At 54.1% G+C, this 16392-nt stretch overlaps 3 protein-coding genes across 3 annotated transcripts; 1 reads left to right on the top strand and 2 right to left on the bottom strand.

The window, feature by feature from the left end:
- Positions 1-540: 540 nt before the first annotated feature.
- GGS23DRAFT_603177 (vacuolar protein sorting 33A-like protein) lies at positions 541-8071 on the bottom strand (the record flags this gene model as incomplete). The annotated part of the gene is made up of 8 exons (XM_051519439.1): positions 541-2651; positions 2682-3477; positions 3682-4048; positions 4574-4605; positions 5725-5831; positions 5905-7509; positions 7730-7925; positions 7994-8071. The coding sequence occupies 8 exons, from the start codon at positions 8069-8071 to the stop codon at positions 541-543; spliced, it is 5292 nt and encodes a 1763-aa protein (XP_051375765.1).
- Positions 8072-9106: 1035 nt separating this feature from the next.
- Positions 9107-9697, bottom strand: GGS23DRAFT_593787 (ubiquitin conjugating enzyme; the record flags this gene model as incomplete). Its single annotated transcript, XM_051518073.1, has 3 exons — positions 9107-9375; positions 9434-9584; positions 9653-9697. The coding sequence occupies 3 exons, from the start codon at positions 9695-9697 to the stop codon at positions 9107-9109; spliced, it is 465 nt and encodes a 154-aa protein (XP_051375766.1).
- A 3322-nt stretch (positions 9698-13019) lies between these two features.
- GGS23DRAFT_553348 (calcium/calmodulin-dependent protein kinase 1) lies at positions 13020-15179 on the top strand. The gene is made up of 4 exons (XM_051515466.1): positions 13020-13492; positions 13577-13733; positions 13797-14182; positions 14241-15179. The coding sequence occupies exons 1-4, from the start codon at positions 13241-13243 to the stop codon at positions 14640-14642; spliced, it is 1197 nt and encodes a 398-aa protein (XP_051375767.1). The 5' UTR covers positions 13020-13240; the 3' UTR covers positions 14643-15179.
- Positions 15180-16392: the final 1213 nt, after the last annotated feature.

Consider the following 16392-nt stretch of genomic DNA (forward strand, 5'->3'; position numbering starts at 1 on the left):
GACGCGGGGACGCTGTCCTGTCGAAGTATGCGGCAACTTTGCTGCGGTGCTCTCCCTCCCTCTCCTTCGTCAGCGGCCCCCCTGGATCTGATAGCAGGCGGGAGTGGTAACCCCCCATTATTCACACGCACGCACATATATATACACCCAGACATGCCTAGGTATACGGGCTGGATAATAAAGTCATCATGTGGTGTATGTACGCGTATAGTGCCTATGTGTATGTATGTACGGGTCGAGAGAGGTGGATTCTGCTTCTTCCAAGAGCGCAGATGTCATACCCCTTCGATAGGACATGAACATGCGAGTACCGAAGTATGCAATGAGCCGCCAGCAACCCCCTCCGCGTCGGATTCCGATGCAGACGTTAGTACACCCCGGGCATCGAACTGTATGTACGGTTAGCCGATAACTCCGCTGAATGTGTTGCCACCTTGGCCGACGTATTATATATTGCGTGGCCCCCTTTCTCCTCCGCTGTTCGCCGAGCATGTGCATGGCTGGGAGAGAGACAGGGACCAAAACGACCTGTCTCCATGGCTAGCTTCGCTTCCTCGCCTTGGCGTCGTTTCCCTCGCTCTCGGCGTAACTGCCAACCTTTGCTCGTCTTCTCTCCCTGCCGTCTTCGTCGGGAGTATCTCCGTCGCCGTCGAGGTTGAGCTTGTGATCCTTCTCGTATTCCTTCCTTATCTCGACATACCGCTGTTCCCACTCTCGAACCGTGTCTTCCCAGGTCTGGAGAGCCTCGCTGTACGTTTGTTTCTGTTCCGCTGCCTGGTCTTCGAAAGGCTTCCGCTCCTCGCTTGTCGCCTCTTTCCACATCTTACTCGTCATGACACGCACCTCGTTCGGCCCGGGCTTTCCTTTTCCTGCCCGGCGCTCCCCTTGACACCGTTTACGTGCTATCTCAAAGAATTCCTTGCTGTATAAGAGATACGCGTTCCCCGCTACCTTCTGGGGTCGCCACGGCCGCTCACCAATCTGCGCCACGACGTGTTGCCCAAAAGCGTGCTCATAAGCTTCGATACGAGCTTGTTTACTAGCTCTAGACGAGGTTTGGGGCAGGACCTCACTAGGGGCTTTGCGCTTTGACCCGAGGGAGGCGACGGTAGATTCCTTAGGTGGTACGAGGGGGGCAGGAATCTCAATTGGTCCGAGCATGGCATCGACGATTTCCGATGCTGCACGCAGACCCGTCAGGTAGGCGCCGTGCACCGTGGCAGGATGTGTATCGGTCGTATGCTCTCCCGCAAATAACAGATTGCCCACAGGTTGCGCCATCGTCTGGTAGTCCTCGAGGTGCATAGAGGGACCGGCAGAGGAGTACGATCCTCGAGCGAACTTGTCGGAGCCCCAGCGTGTAACGATTGAGTGGATAGGCGATGGGACCTTAGCGCCGTATACGCTGCGGAGAACTTCGGTGGCTTCGGCGACCAACTCATCATTTCCAGAGTGTTCGGTATCGAAGCCAGCATCCCCCGCCATTAACCCAATGAGCGCCGGGATGCCGCTTGTGTTCGTTACATTGAACCATTGGAAGCAGCGTCCCCGTTGAGAGGCATAATCTGCCTGCTTAAGGCTATGGCGGGACGATGGAGTGCGAAGACAACCGAAGATGTCTTTACTATTGTCCCAAAAAGGCTCTTCGTAGACTAAGACGATCTTGTTAAGGATACCGTATCCCAACCGACTGATGGCTTCTACCTTGGAAGGTGGTAGAGGCGGGTCGAATTCAACATTTCCATGTTTCAAAACGCCGAGGGGTATAGTCGAAACAATGTAATCAGCGTCCAAGGCAGATCCGTCTTCGCATTCGACACGCGAAGGTCCTTCTCCATTGGGACTGTAGACTACTCGCTTGACGGTGACGTTCTTTCGGACATCCAGCCGTGACGGGGTAGTCGCTAGGCCCCACGGAACAGTCTGGTAGCCGCCGACTACCATCGTGTGCTTGCCCTCCCATTCGTTTCCGGCGTCGATATCCCAACCGCCTATGCTAAGTTGGTTATAATTCGTAGCGTTGCTGTATTCAAGGTTGGCGACGTGCCAGTTCAAAAGTCGGAAGTCCTGGGGTGTAAGGTCGACGATATTCTTGTATTGCGATATGGCCTCGTCCATGACGGAGCCGAGGGTCGCATCGGGGGCGGTGGCCGCGGCGTCGAGGTCCAGATCGTGGTCATCGGTTACGTTTTCTTTTAGTGCCCAGCCCATCAAACGTGCTTTAAAAGCTGCTTTGACGGTGGCTGCGGTCCCGGGTTGGACGTGCGTTCTGCCAGTGGCTCGGTCGGTAGAGATAGGAACGAAGTTAACCTGAGGCCCTAAGCTCTGTTGCGAAACCGGCGGTGCCTGTGGAAGAGAGGCCGCTGCCTCTTCAACATGGGCGATAGTCTTCTGACCTTCAGACGAGCTATCCCGACCTTCATCTATCGAGTCCTTATTACCCTCGATGAGCTTCGACGGCGGGTTCTTAAACTTGTAGTCGCTTACTCGCTCAAGGCAATCGTTGTATAGTTTTTCGACAAGCCGGTCTCGCTTGTCGTCGACCGGCTTGCCATTGGTATCGTAGAGGGTCGTATCTGGTCTCAGGGCGTAGTAGGGGAGGGCCATCTGCCCTCGGACTAGAACGTTCAACGGATTGCCTCGTTCGAAGCCTGTGATGATCATGCCGCCGCATTCGACACTATGTCTTCGGCCTTTAAAGCCTAGGAGATGCTGGCTCCTGCTTCCGTCCAGTGCGCGCGAGTACACCCGACCGCCCAAGCGATTTCGGCCTTCAACGACAATTACCCTCGGAGTGCCCTCCCCCAGGTCACGGAGTTGCCTGGTATAGTGTCGGAATAGACTGTCGAGCTGCCTCGCACACCCGAGCCCAGCCATGCCGGCACCGATGATGACCACAGTTTTCCCCTTTTTGCTCTGGTCCGCGTTCCTCGACCGCTTCTTCAGCATCGTAACCTCGGTACATCCGAAATTAATGTATCCAGCGCGGACGAGCCAATCGTAGCAAACGCTTGCAGCGTTGAACCATCTGGCGTCTTTAGCACATCCAACCGCTTCCTCTCGAGAAACACAGATCCGCGGGTTACTCAGCCATAACCGCAGGATTCCGTTCCGGACGTTTAGATAGGTGGTCACCTGAGCATGGGTAATGTGGCTTCTCAACATCGAGTACTCGTCCTGGTGCAGGGCATACGGGTTCAGCCGAGATGACTCGGCTGCGGCTATGCATTGGTTGGCATACTCGTACGGAGCGAGATCCGCTGGGATGGATGCTCGCGGCCGCACATTATATGTCCGCCTCCTCGCTCTGACAGGGGCTGCGGTAGTAGTAACGTTATTGATGGAGGATGCCACTCCTAAGTCTTTCGGTCCGTCCACATCGACGGGCGTTGTCGCTTTACTTGAGGACGACGAGGTGGTGGGGAGAGAGGCCAACTCCGACTGGTCAGAGACGGCCGAGGTTGATGACTCGAAAGACTTTCCGAGATTTCCGTCAGCGCCGAGGAATTTCAAGTCCTTCGACGGCGGTTTATCTCGGTAAGAACTGCTGCTCGGTTTAGAACATGTCATTATGATGGTGGCGACGGCATCGTGATAATGACCCAACCGGCGATGGAAATTCGCCAAGGGTAGATACTACCATATGAAGGAGACTTACGTGTGATCGCCTTGCTGGGGCACAGGTGTGGAAGCCATGTTATCCATCTCTACGTCCGTATCATCAATCCGTACCACAATCTCGGATTCTGTTCTCGGGGTTTCCGTCGATATAGATGAGTCGGCGCCGTAAGGGGTGCACGGATCTAGGACGAGAGAGGCAGGAAGAGTCTTGGTAATATCGACCGAAGAGGCAAGTAGAGATTCTAGGTGTTGGTCCAATTCCTCCAAATCCATCAGAGGGCCCGGCCCGATACAATTGCCCTCCTCCAACAAGGCCTCCTGAGCGCTTCTCATAGCTGGTGAGCCCAGGTCCCGTCGCGGCTCGAGACATGCACACGCAGCGACGTAAGGGTATGAAGTAGGTGGCCCGGGGTTCGTGTATGGGGAGCTCGACCACGACTCCCATTGAGTATGTGAAAACGTCTCGCGCGAGCAACTCGTCTCTCAATCTGCGCGTAATCGTCACTGGACCGGCATGCCAACCGGACACGGCAGCTCTGTCGCTAGTCCGGGCACTGCGCTGTGAACGCCGGGACTCTGGCCGCTGCGGGGGGGTTCTTGTTAGCCGTGTTATGAAGAACTGGTTTCATCTGGGGGTGAGAGTCTATTGAAGAAGTATCGAATGATCACGCACAGTGGCCAATGGGCAGGAATTATACTGTACCTTGCCATGCACAGATCCCGCGGGGCCGGGTTCGTTTTCGATTGCTTCGTCTCTAGCCGCTGCCCGACGGCAGGGAACGCAAAGGCAGGTATGTCGAGTGAATGAAACCGTAGCGTTTTCTAAGTGAGGTAAGTGATGTATGGTATTCACTCGAGAAGGGGGCAAAGGCGAGAGGTGAGACCGAGAGTTAACGCCGTCTCGGCTCCTCTCATCTCTGGATATTGCCCGGGGTGCCAAGGTCAGAGAGACGGGAAATCAATTGGTGTCCGCGGACGGCCCGACTATGGATGAGACACACGAGGGATAGAGGGATATGTAGAGTTTAGGAGGGATATGGTACATGACGTTTGATGGGCTTCTCAAGTCCGCATGCGATGCCCACTGGGAGAGTAGCAACGCCGGTAATGGCAGAAGTAAGTAGGTGGTAATGCCAGTAATAGGTAACCTTCCTGCCGCCAGGAACAGCAGCAGCAGAGAGCAGAGGAGCCGGCCGGCGACCCTATGCCACCATTTCGCCATGTACCTTGCCGTGCCGATTGCCAGTGCATGTACATGCCTGCGTATAGGCATGTCTGCACCCATGTGCCAGTGTAAGCTAACCTAACACTTGGGTAACAGACCACCTGGGTAACAGACCACCCAGGTAACAGACTAGGCGGGTCAGGTTCGGTCAGGTTAAGCAAGTTTAGGTGGGTTCGTGGGAGCGAAGGGGAACCCGGAGGAGGTCGGGGTGCAGTGCCACGTGACCAAACACACGCTTCTTCTCTCCGTTAGAACTTGTGGGAGCTGGTTGCACCCTCAGTCCAAGTCGGGGAGGTACCAAGCGAATACCCCCACGCCTCACATAACACAGGTATGATTACACGTACATATCGTGTACTCGACATCTCGCAGGGCCTCTCAGCCGGGACGCACTAGGTACCTGCTTCGGTAGGAGGTACCTAAGGTAGGCCAGATCTACACCTGAAAACCATCTTTATCCTCACCTTCGAACCGGGCCGGCGGCAACCATCTATTCAATTTCCCTCAGGCACAGCTAAGCTTGCCTATCCGCACCCTATGTACGCCTACCTGTACGTTCAAGGGACACACATGTGTACCTATATATAACAGGTCATTCCTCAATTCATTGTTGTCTGCCACCACCACGAGCTAACCCTACTCCTTCTCTCCAGTGCAAATCGGGACCAAGCCAACGACCATAAATCGCCAACGTAATGCGGACCATCCTGGCCCTGCTCTCTGCGAGCGGCGACATATTCAGCTGCCTATACACGGTCGAGAATGGCGCCTCTCGACTCCTCTCACACGGACAGGACAGATCCTGATCTTCCGCCGCTGTCTTGGTGGATTCTATATCGGAATGCCGTCACGTCCTCTTACGGGCCCGTCGGCGGGACGCTCGCCGCCGGCGCTTCCCTTATGAATGACCCCTTCTCTACTGCGGCATCCATCATCTTATTTCCGCTAATCATCGATGTCGTACAGATGACGATATTTCTCCGACCTGTTAAGACAACCGTCATGTTAGCTGGTCGACGTGACAGGTGGGGAGATCTAGGACGAGATATGGCACCAACCCTCTTCCTTCTTCGTGATAAACCTCAGCGCCGCGATCTCGGTGAAGGTGATACCTCCAACGAAGACGACAAATACCGTCTTCTTGTCACCTCCTCCGGATAATAGCGCTCGGGCCTTGACCGCTTTGTCTTCACCCTTTTGCAATTCGTCAAATGTCTGGCCTCGCACATGCTTGACAGCCTCGTCGAATCCCCGCCATCCCTGAGCGCCGCCGCCGCCAGCAGTACCCGTGCCAGTCGCCCCGTTGCCACGCGTGATCGAGAGAAGATATTGCTTCTGTAGTATACACTGTACAAGCCGGATAGAGAGCGGAGCATAGCCGCTGTAGACGTACGCGATGTCGTTAGGGTCATGTTCGTTGACTTCGTCGACGATTAAGCGAAGTTGCTTGCGCAAGTAGGTATAATTAGTCTTAGTCCCCGTTGCCGCTCCCGAACCTGACATGGGGATCATGCTAGCCATCGGCGAAGCGCGGGACAAGAACAACTGAAGCTTCTCTAAGTTGTGCAGGGTTAAAAGGTGCTGGTAGCCGTAGCCCTCTAGGACTAACCGCCTAAGCTGGTCGAAATCCTTCGATTTGATACCGCCGGATATGCATGAGTATATGCACAGAAGCCGCAGTATCTCACGCAGCGGCACGTCCCTTGCTATCAATTCCTCGATGGCGTCGAGTTGCGAGCTCGGATCGGCACCCGCGGCTAGGTTCTGCTGGACCTCTAGCATTCGACTGAACTGCTCTGCTCGAGTATGCTTCATGATCTCCTCGGCAAGCCCAGTGTGGACCTTCAGGCTCTGATGCTCGGTCTGATAGCCAGGTAATTTCTTGACGAAGTCTTTGAGCTCTGCCGTTGTCTTGGAGGTGTGCCGGCTGTCGAAATCACTTTGTAACCTTCGTGCGACTTTATTGAGGAGCGTGCCGACGATCGCAAAGTTCGCATCGCGGAGCCCATCGTAAAGTTTATCAGAGGAATCTAATTGGATCTTACGCTTCCTCGAAATAGCGCTGGGCGTCGGGGTAGACGCGGTACTCTGAGAGGCGGACTGCGGCAGAGCCCCGACGATGGTGGAATCAACGTCCGTTTGGTTATTCTGGATTCCCCAGACCTCGTCAAGCAGCCCTTCATATGTCAGCTGGGTGAGTAAGGGTGTGACAAGATCCACCTCGCGATCGATTATGATGACGCTCTCTACCGTGTTGCTGGGAGAAAGCCCCGACTTGGAGCCTTCGCTCGCATCCTCTCCGGCCAGAATCTCCTGTCGCATTCTAGTAAGCAGTTCAGCCACGCGCTTTGCATTGTCGCCCTTTCCGATGACGCGCGGAAAGAGTCCGTGTTTCAGTTGAATGTCCATCAAGGCCTTAGCCATCAAGAAGGTCGGTGTCGTATCCTTGCGGAGAAACAAGTCTTGGAAGGAGTTGTCGAGTTCTAGAGATAAGACGTCTCGTTCGAGCGGGAAGAAATACAGAGGAAGCTCGGCTATGTTCACGTCGCCTAGGACGCCAGCTTCCTCCAAAAGTTTGTCGGATACCAGGGTACGGCGTGGCACCCAGAAGACGTGGAAATCGTGGCCGGTCTGGCTCTCGCGTTGCAACCGCTTGATCTGGTCTGCGCTTGATGTCAGCACGTCACCATAGCGTCTCACGCGTCGGTTCTAGCGAGAGAAAAACTGTGAAGTCGCGCTTATGAGGTATTCATATTGGGCGGTATTGACTGACAACTTGGAACGGGATGAATGCATCCATGATGTCTACTGAGAGCCCGTAGCTTCTGGCGAGCGGGTGGGGGGTGGGAGGGAATGAAATCTAGACCAAGCAACATCACAAACCTGCTATGGACTGGGCATGCCGGGCACATTCCCCTCGAGCCATGAAGACGACATTGCGCTGGCTCGTATCGGCATTCCCGTTTTCGAGGAAGAAGAACTTGTCGACGCCATAGTCCTGCAACGTCGACACCTTGGCGACGACGCCAATTGGACCAGCCAGGCTACGCTCGATAACGAGGTTTTTCTTGCCGCGAACCTGAAGCGACCTGTTATTCTCGACCGTCCCAGCCTAGGATGGCATGATTATTCGGGAGCCTTACTTACGCCTTCTAGAAGATAGAGAAGGTCCTTGTGAGCCTTATCTCTGATCTGGTCGGTGTCAAACCCCACATGAGGAGCCATCTCGAGCTCTTCATGGGGGGAGGGGGGGTTTCTGAGTGAAGAGGGATGGGAGGTAATGCGTAATGCACGGGTTGCGAGAGGGAAAGACGGAGCTTCAGCGTGTTGGGACGGGTTGCAACTTGCAGAGGAGCCGGGGTAGCTTTGGGGTTGGTTGGAGGAGGTACCTACATGTAGTGAGTGAGGCTATTCGGTACCTACCTACACGTAGGCTGGAGGTAGCTCGAGTATTCAACAGGCTTGTCCTCTTCCGGCTTAGCGCCGAATCGCGGAATCAAAACGTTGATCAGCACCGACGCGACGTCACCGCCCCGCATCGATTGCCCGCCACGCCGTTCTCGTGTGCTATACTACCTACCTGTTATACGGGCGAGGCCTATGTAAGCACGTAAGAGGTAGGCAGATATGTAAACACAGGCGGTCAGTACCCGGTTCATAGAAAGATTCATTGGTACGGGTAAACTTATTGTTATCACTTTCCAGAGCCAACACTGTCTTTTTTCTTAACCCCCCCCCCCCCTTCGATTTCGTCTTCATCAAAGTGTGAAATGTTATTGCTAGCCTGGCAGTGTTGCTTCAACACACATCCGATCATGATAGACACATGGCTACCCAGGAGGATGGGTGCCTTCAAACAGCCAGTCGCGTGGTCAACCCAAGACGGTATCTGCCTATAAATATGTGTGCGAATGCCGGAAAGAAACGCGATGGCGGTAAGTTATATACCCGTTAGAAAGAGCCGCCCATTACGAAGATTCCAGCGCGGTGTCGTAAGCTGGGAACCGCACCCTTCTCCTCGCGGAATATGCACCTGTCAGCCTGGGGTAGTCCCGTTGCTTCTAGCTGAAAATAATCCCGCCTGCCTTGATGAACCGCTCGTGCCACACCCATGGATGTTCCAACACCAGATACCCCTCAAACTCTAGCCCGATGACAGGCAAATGAAAACGAACTGTTTCGGGTCTCGGCGCAATGCAGGGCTCCTGGCTGGTCGTAGTCTATCGGCCGGGAAGCTCAAGCTGGTCAGATTCGCTGATTTTATACGGTGTTATCGTGGTAATAGAAATCAATGTCTCTGGGTCGCAGGCGATTCCCGCGTACGAAGTCCTCGTCTCCCGGTGGCCGCTCGTTTCTAGTATTCCCAGTCAACATGCTCTGGATGCTCATGCATACGCTCTCCACGTTCTGGACCGGGCTCCATCCCTGTGTTCCGAGAAGGTCAAGGCAGATGATCCCATTCGAGTAGATGTGAGGGTGCATAGGTATCTGTCGGTTGTCCAGCTTCACAAATGTTACTTCGGGAGGCTCTGTCACTCCCATATTAGTTCCGTGTCCCCCGAACGATCAAGAGGCGAGAGCGTATACCGATGGGATATGAGTTGCTAAACTTGAACTTCAGGCGGTAGGTCTGACCCGCGTAGAGGGGATTCTGGTCGAGGACTTGGATATCAAGGAACCATTCTTCCAAGTTCTCGGCAGAGACCAGGGCGATACCAGGCGGTAGACTACTCGAGATCTGGTATTTGCATCTAGTTAACGTACTGCGCAGCAGAAGGGGCGCCGGGTTGCGAATGCTAGACATACCTTTAATAGCTCCTTGTTTAATCTCTTGGGGCCCAAACCCGACATTTTGGTACGGGGAGATGGGCTGCGCAGGGTGGCGGAGGTGGATGTAGGCCGTGCTGGTGACACAAGCCAGGACAGCAGTTCTCGCCTCCCCAGCCGAGGCGTCCGTTGGATTCCGCGGGTCGGGCGATGGCGAAGGAGAAAAAGTCCGGGGACCGAAACAGCCTGCGAAAGTAGCTGCAGAGCTACCAGATGGCTTTGGGATATACAGTGAATATGACGATGAGAATTTGTCCAAGGTACGCGAGCAGGATGACCCATAGACGGCTGAGGAGTGGGCACTGGTTGAGGTGTTGGGGTTCAAAGTGGTGCAATCACATCTCTGTCTCTTCCCGGGATCCGATGCCAAGACAGGCAGATCGAGGAGAATGAACTCGTGGGCGAGTCGAGATCGTTCACAAATGAAGAGGTGTGCATAGACGGAAGGCAGCGGATGGGGATGAAGGGAATGAATTGCATGAGTAAACGGAACGCCACAATTGCCCCGCAGCCCAGTCAGAGAGGTGACATGTACCTGCCTAAGGCTGCCCTCGGCCACGGGCCGTGCAAATCGGCAAGGCGAGCTACATAAAGTCATCAGTCAGAGCTGGGCGCCTTAGGTACCTAGAGGTACTCCTCCTAGGGCAACGGATGTTAGGAGTTTAGAGAGGTACCTAAGGTATCTAAGGTATGCGCCTAGGAGGTAGGTACAGGTACCTACAGGTGTCATTAGGCAATGTGCATTGGTCCGTCCACGACAACATCCTCAACTCATGCACCCTTCGTGCATGCACATCTTATCCCCGTAGACGTACATACGTGTGTGTAGGCCAGGTGAAGCTGGTGGTGGGAGACTGGGCTGTAAGTCTGTAAGTCTGTAAATATGTCAAGATGAAAATATACGTATGCCTGCGTAGGTGCACAATGTGTTTTGATTTCCTACACATCACATGTCATCACTCATTCTAGCCCAACCCAATGTTACTATGTACGGCCTCCTAATCCTAGTACAGGAGGATAAGCAGGTATGTAAGGCGACCCATACAATGCCATTAATGTATGGATGTGACAAACCTAGTCTCGTTGCCCGAGGCCAGCATAAGTACCTAAGGTAGGTACCTCCTATCCAGTGAGGCATTCAAGATGGGCCTCCCACAGGTTGGTAAGGTATCAGCTTCGGGGCCCTGAAATCACCCTTTGCGCCGGACTTCATGTCCATGCTCAGCCATGGGTTCCGGCTTCCCGGCACGCACGGCACAAGTCTACTCCATCAGATACCCGTAAAGGAGGTAGGTAAATAGGTACCGAACGTAATATAGAAATAGCAAAAGGGGGGCCACCATGTCGTCTCCACGATGCCCACTCTGCTATGTAGACGTACACTCTCTCCATCTTCCGCTGTCTTCTGCCTCCCTCTATTTCTCTTCCGTTTCCGACTCGGTGCGCCATGCTAATTTGTCTGACTTTACAGGTCTATATTTGCAGCTTAGTCATTTGATATGCTACATATACGCGGAGTCGTCTGGGGAGATTGGATGACAAGGAGGGCACCCTCGTTGTTCCTTACTGCGTATAAGCCGGAATAGGCATGTGATGTAGTGCTGCATGGCCACGAGGCGAGGGCTAGCCGCCGGTGGGGACAGCGAGGTCGCCAACGCGAGCCACGGTGCCGTGTCAGCCAGCTTACGTATCTCATATGAGTAGTGAGTCTCGAGTTAGCCTCTCGATGCTTTCGGTTCGTCCGCGACTGGTTATTGGGCTCCCCCAGCAGCCCGGCATTGCGGCTGAGCTGGCCTGCCCCTTATCCATGGGTGTGCAGCGGACGGTATGCCCGTATTCTACCACGTACCTGCCTACCCGCCCCCTAAGGCGTATATGAGTAGGTGCCTGATGTAATAGAGGTAGGGACTTTAGGTAGGTACCTTACCTGCACGAATAGGTGTAGGTACCTATAAGAAGGTACCTGCACATGTATACTTACCTGTAGGTATCCTGCGTACCTGCTTGCCTACCCTCCTACCCTAGGTACCTGTAGGAGGAAAGTCTCTATAGTACCTAATGTATAGCCAACTTTCGAGCACACGGCAGGGTTTATCCAGCAAGGCTTTCTCTCCCAATCCATCACATCACGTCATGTTGGTTGGGACTGGGTTCGATGTGATCAGCCTAGGTTTATACTATACCTACCCAGTATACAAGCCTGGGGAGGCCGGGTGTGCTGCCTCACGTACAGCTCAGCCGGGCCAGCACGCCCACATGGCAGAAATCACCGAGAGGCTGCGAATCTCGACGAACCGAGACGCCTACATATGGAGGTCCCTCTTCTTACTTAGCTCGTGTCCCTCCCGCCTCCCTCCGCTTTCTTGATATCAGATCTACCCTAAAACATAGCTGGATGTCTATCCGCTGCCTACCTTCTCGCGTACCTCGCTCACAGATACGTCTGTCTAACAATACCTCCCGAGACCAACCCCTGGGCCTCCGCGCTGCGGTGTAATCTACAGGAGTACCTAGGTAGGTACATCATCTAGTGTGCTTACATACCTCTAGGTACATCTGTAGGTAGGTATATTTAAGTACCCCCGAATATACGCGCCGCTCACCCCAGTTATATTTATAGGAGACCCAGGCCGATCGAAATTCAGCTGCGCCCACCCGGCCTAAGATAAAGACGAGTTTCCCTCCAAACGTCCCTTCTACAAGTCCCTTCTCCAAGTCCCTTCTACAATACCTGCCTTACCTACCTTTGCTCCCCCCCGCCGAAATAGGGAACGACCTCCTACGAAGAGTCCAGCCGACCCAGCATTGTACAAGTACTCCAGAGGGTGCAACTTGGGTACCTCCTGACCGAACCGAGCCTGCCTTGGGCGCTCACATTCACATGTACCTACCAGGCTCCAAGTACCTGCTGCCGCACGCTGCTCCATACCACAACCCGGCCACGACGGCGGGTAACGCCAAAGAATCAAGTACGTACCTAGGTACCTACCTGCCCTAGCCTCTCCCCCCCCCCCCCCCAAACAGCTACGTACCCTTGATCCATTGGAAGCGCCCCTCCTCTCTCTGTCCTCCACTAAGACGTTACAATCGTTTTCGAGCCCAATACCAGCGCTCTCCCTCTCTCCCTCGTCTTCCTCCTCTAGGACTTATCCACTCCCCTCAACCCCGTACCTCCATACCTGGGCCTCGTTCTCTCTCCCTGACCGGCGAATTAATCATACCTAATAGCCAGCGCCTCGCCCTCTCGGGACTCAAGGCTTCGCTATCGCCTCGAAGAGAGAAACGCTCTTCATCCTGACCCGCGTTCGCACGAGACCCCCTCCAGCCTGGCATTTCTTGCCCGGTTACCCCACCAATTCACGATGAGTTGTAAGTTATATATCTGTATTCCTCTGCCTCGTTTATCGCGTCTCTCCCGTGTTTGTTTCGGGTGAAGGGGGACGGATGGGGGCGATATAACCCGTCTTCTCCCCTATATATATATCTGCTCGATTATTCGATGTGTAATACTCTGCCGGTGTTCGATAGCCGACATTTGCTAACGTGGCACCGCACTTAGTCAATGCCATGCTCAGGAGCCTCCAGGGCCAACCCGAGAGCTACGAGAGGAAAGCGAAGTATAAGTTCGGACGGACCCTCGGTGCTGGTACATATGGTATTGTTCGCGAAGCGGATGGCCCCATGGGCAAAGTCGCCATAAAGATCATTCTGAAGAAGAATGTTAAGGGAAACGAGCGGATGGTCTGGGACGAGCTGGAGATGCTCCAGCGCCTGAAGCATCCTCACATTGTTCGCTTCGTCGATTGGTTTGAGTCGAGGGTATGTGGACCTCGGAAGAGAGAAAACCCCCTAATTGCGGATGCCCCTCCCCTTCGGCCTAGCACTGATTCGAGTCGTGTGTAGGACAAGTGGTATATTGTTACCGAATTAGCTACCGGCGGCGAACTTTTCGACCGAATCTGTGAACAAGGCAAGTTCACCGAGAAAGACGCCTCACAGACGATAAATCAGGTGCTGGGTGCCGTCGATTACCTCCATGATAAGAATGTCGTGCATCGAGGTAGGTCGTTGCCTTCTCCCACCCCCTGTAATCTCTGGGCCGCTATCTAACTACCCAAACCAGACCTCAAACCCGAAAACCTCTTGTACCTCAGCAAAGCTGCCGATTCTGACCTAGTCCTGGCCGATTTCGGAATTGCAAAGATGCTCGATACCAAGGATGAGGTCCTCACTACGATGGCGGGTTCTTTTGGCTACGCAGCCCCGGAAGTGATGCTGAAGAAAGGTCACGGCAAACCTGTTGATATGTGGTCTTTGGGCGTCATTACCTACACCCTCCTCTGCGGCTATTCCCCATTCCGTTCGGAGAACTTGCAGGATTTGATTGATGAATGCAGCAGCGGCAAGGTCGTCTTCCACGAACGGTACTGGAGGGATGTCAGTGACGACGCTAAGGACTTCATATGCCACCTGCTACAGCCGGATCCCGACGACAGATGGAATAGCAAGGTACGTGGCGACTCGTATTCTGCTGATCCGGTATACATAGTTGCTAATATCTTCGCAGGAAGCTCTGAAGCACCCCTGGCTCAGTGGTAAGAGTGCCACGGACCACAACTTGTTACCTGAGATCAAGGCCTACATCGCCAAGGCACGGCTGCGGCGCGGTATCGAGCTCGTTAAGCTGTCGAACCGTATCGAGGCACTCAAGATACAGGAAGACGACCCAGAGAACCCCGATTTCCCCGACAGCTCGGTGGCTGCGACCAGCGAAGCCGGTCCAATCAGACAGCCTACGCCGACAAAAGAGGAGGGCGCCGGCAAGGGCAAGCTCACGCGTGCTATGAAGGGCGCCATCTTCCGCGAGGTCGTGATGGCAAAGGTCCGCGAGATGAAGGAGCAGGAGCAGACATTGAAGGTGACGGAAGAGGTCGAGAAGGAGGCGAAGCGAAGAAGCTTCGGGTCTTGAGAGATCAGCTAGAAGCTAGTCAGAGGAAACTGGTAGAAGAGGCGCAAATAGGATAGATACCCAATCCTCCACCCATCCTTGGCGGGGAGAGAGAGTGTGTGTGGTTGAGGAAGACAGGGCTAAAGATATAGCAAAGTAGTTGGAAGAGGGACAATCTAGGGTCGGTATGGCACTATAGTTTCACTCGCGTCATATGAACACTTGTACACATTTTCACACACTGTTCACCGTTATATCGGAATATAGACGCAGATGGAGGAACGGGAACTCGGGTTTAGACAGGTACGATCGGTTGGTCGGTCAAGTAAGGGGCGTCCTTTTTTCCTTGCCTCCTAGATCCTTACCCGCCTAGAAGGAGTTTTTTCTTTGGGGGGGGGGTCTTTACATCTCCTCCATTCTCTCTTGCCACCCACTTTATCTATCCTATTTCTATCCCGTCTAGCGTCGTCGTCTCAAGTGTACGTCCGTGGTCATGACTATTCTGAGGTCCCGTCAGCCTGTTTACAAGTTCCTTGCCCCCCCCCCCCTTTTTTTTTTGTTTTATATGCGCCCATCTCTCGCTTACTTGATATTTTGAAGTAGTTCTCTCGCGCTACCACCACTACTATTACTATTACTGCTCTTACTACCGCCGACCATCGCCGGGTTGGGGCATATATACGGCATACGGGGGGTCGTTGGTGGTCGAGGAGCCGCCGCCCGCTTTATGCCGCGGCGCGGGGACGGGAAGTAAGGGGGCCCGGCGAGACACAGACGGCACGGCGCGCGCCGCGCAGCAAGGAGGTAGGTAAGCAAGGCAGGCAGACAGGAGACAGACGGCCGCGGCTGCATCTGCTCAGGCAAGCATGTGCACATACTATAGGTCTGCAGACTACCTCCCCCTATCTCGATTCTCCGCTCGAAGCGTTGGTCCCCCCCCCCCCCCCCCGTCGCGATGATCATAGAGGTGGTAGGTAGAGACGGGCAGGTAGACAGGTAGACAGGTAGGTAAGCAGGGGGCATGTGGAAGCGAGCGGCCAGCCGAGAGGCAAGGCGGCGCAAGCCATTCTTGCGAGAGCAGCAACTCAATCGATTAATTTTTCGCGCGCATGTACATACGTGCTGGCGCCAATGCCGGACGTGTCTCCCCTTTCCCGGGTGTGCCTCTGGCCTATTGCTTTTTCTTCTCTCGTCCAACACACACTTCGCCGTCCTCCAAACCCCCTCCTCTCCCCCTTTTCCCGCCCAGCTCAGCTTATCCGATGTTGCTCCTCTCCCTCCCTTTCCTTCATTCCCGCCCCTCGTCTCCCGTTATTTTCTTACTGGGGGTATTTTTCATATATATAAGAAAGAAAGAAAAAAAGCTGTTACTACATAGCCCCGGCGACTCTCGTACTACTACGAGTAACGGAGAGAGAGAGAGAGAGAGAGCCGAAGACAAAAGAGGAAGAGGAAGAAGAATAAAAATAACCTAAACCTATGCGGATGGTCTCGTAGCAGGGTATAATGATATAACAGCCAATAGTAACTGAACCCGATGTGACTGACAATGACGACGATGTTGTCAGCCCGCAAACATACCGATAAAGTGATGAGAGCAGGTGGGGGGGACATTTTCCCCTTCCGTCCCCTTTCCCCCCTCCAACTCCAGTTTCCCCCCCCCCTTCCCCCGCCAACCTTCCCTTGCTTAGAGATGACAATAGTAATAGACTGCGCACGCACGTGGTTAAGTCCACAACCATACACGATTGTATAATACAAACCAGGTCAA

This window comes from Durotheca rogersii (assembly GCF_024521655.1).
Source record: "Durotheca rogersii strain YMJ 92031201 chromosome Unknown GGS23scaffold_3, whole genome shotgun sequence".
NCBI classification, from domain to species: domain Eukaryota; kingdom Fungi; phylum Ascomycota; class Sordariomycetes; order Xylariales; family Xylariaceae; genus Durotheca; species Durotheca rogersii.

What these genes read in the sequence shown, in the direction of transcription:
- GGS23DRAFT_553348 (XM_051515466.1), top strand. Translation starts at nt 13,241, where the DNA reads ATGCTCAGGAGCCTCCAGGGCCAACCCGAGAGCTACGAGAGGAAAGCG. An exon ending in TCGATTGGTTTGAGTCGAGG is followed by an intron (nt 13,493 to 13,576) that starts GTATGTGGACCT and finishes AGTCGTGTGTAG; the next exon opens with GACAAGTGGTATATTGTTAC. An exon ending in ACGACAGATGGAATAGCAAG is followed by an intron (nt 14,183 to 14,240) that starts GTACGTGGCGAC and finishes ATATCTTCGCAG; the next exon opens with GAAGCTCTGAAGCACCCCTG.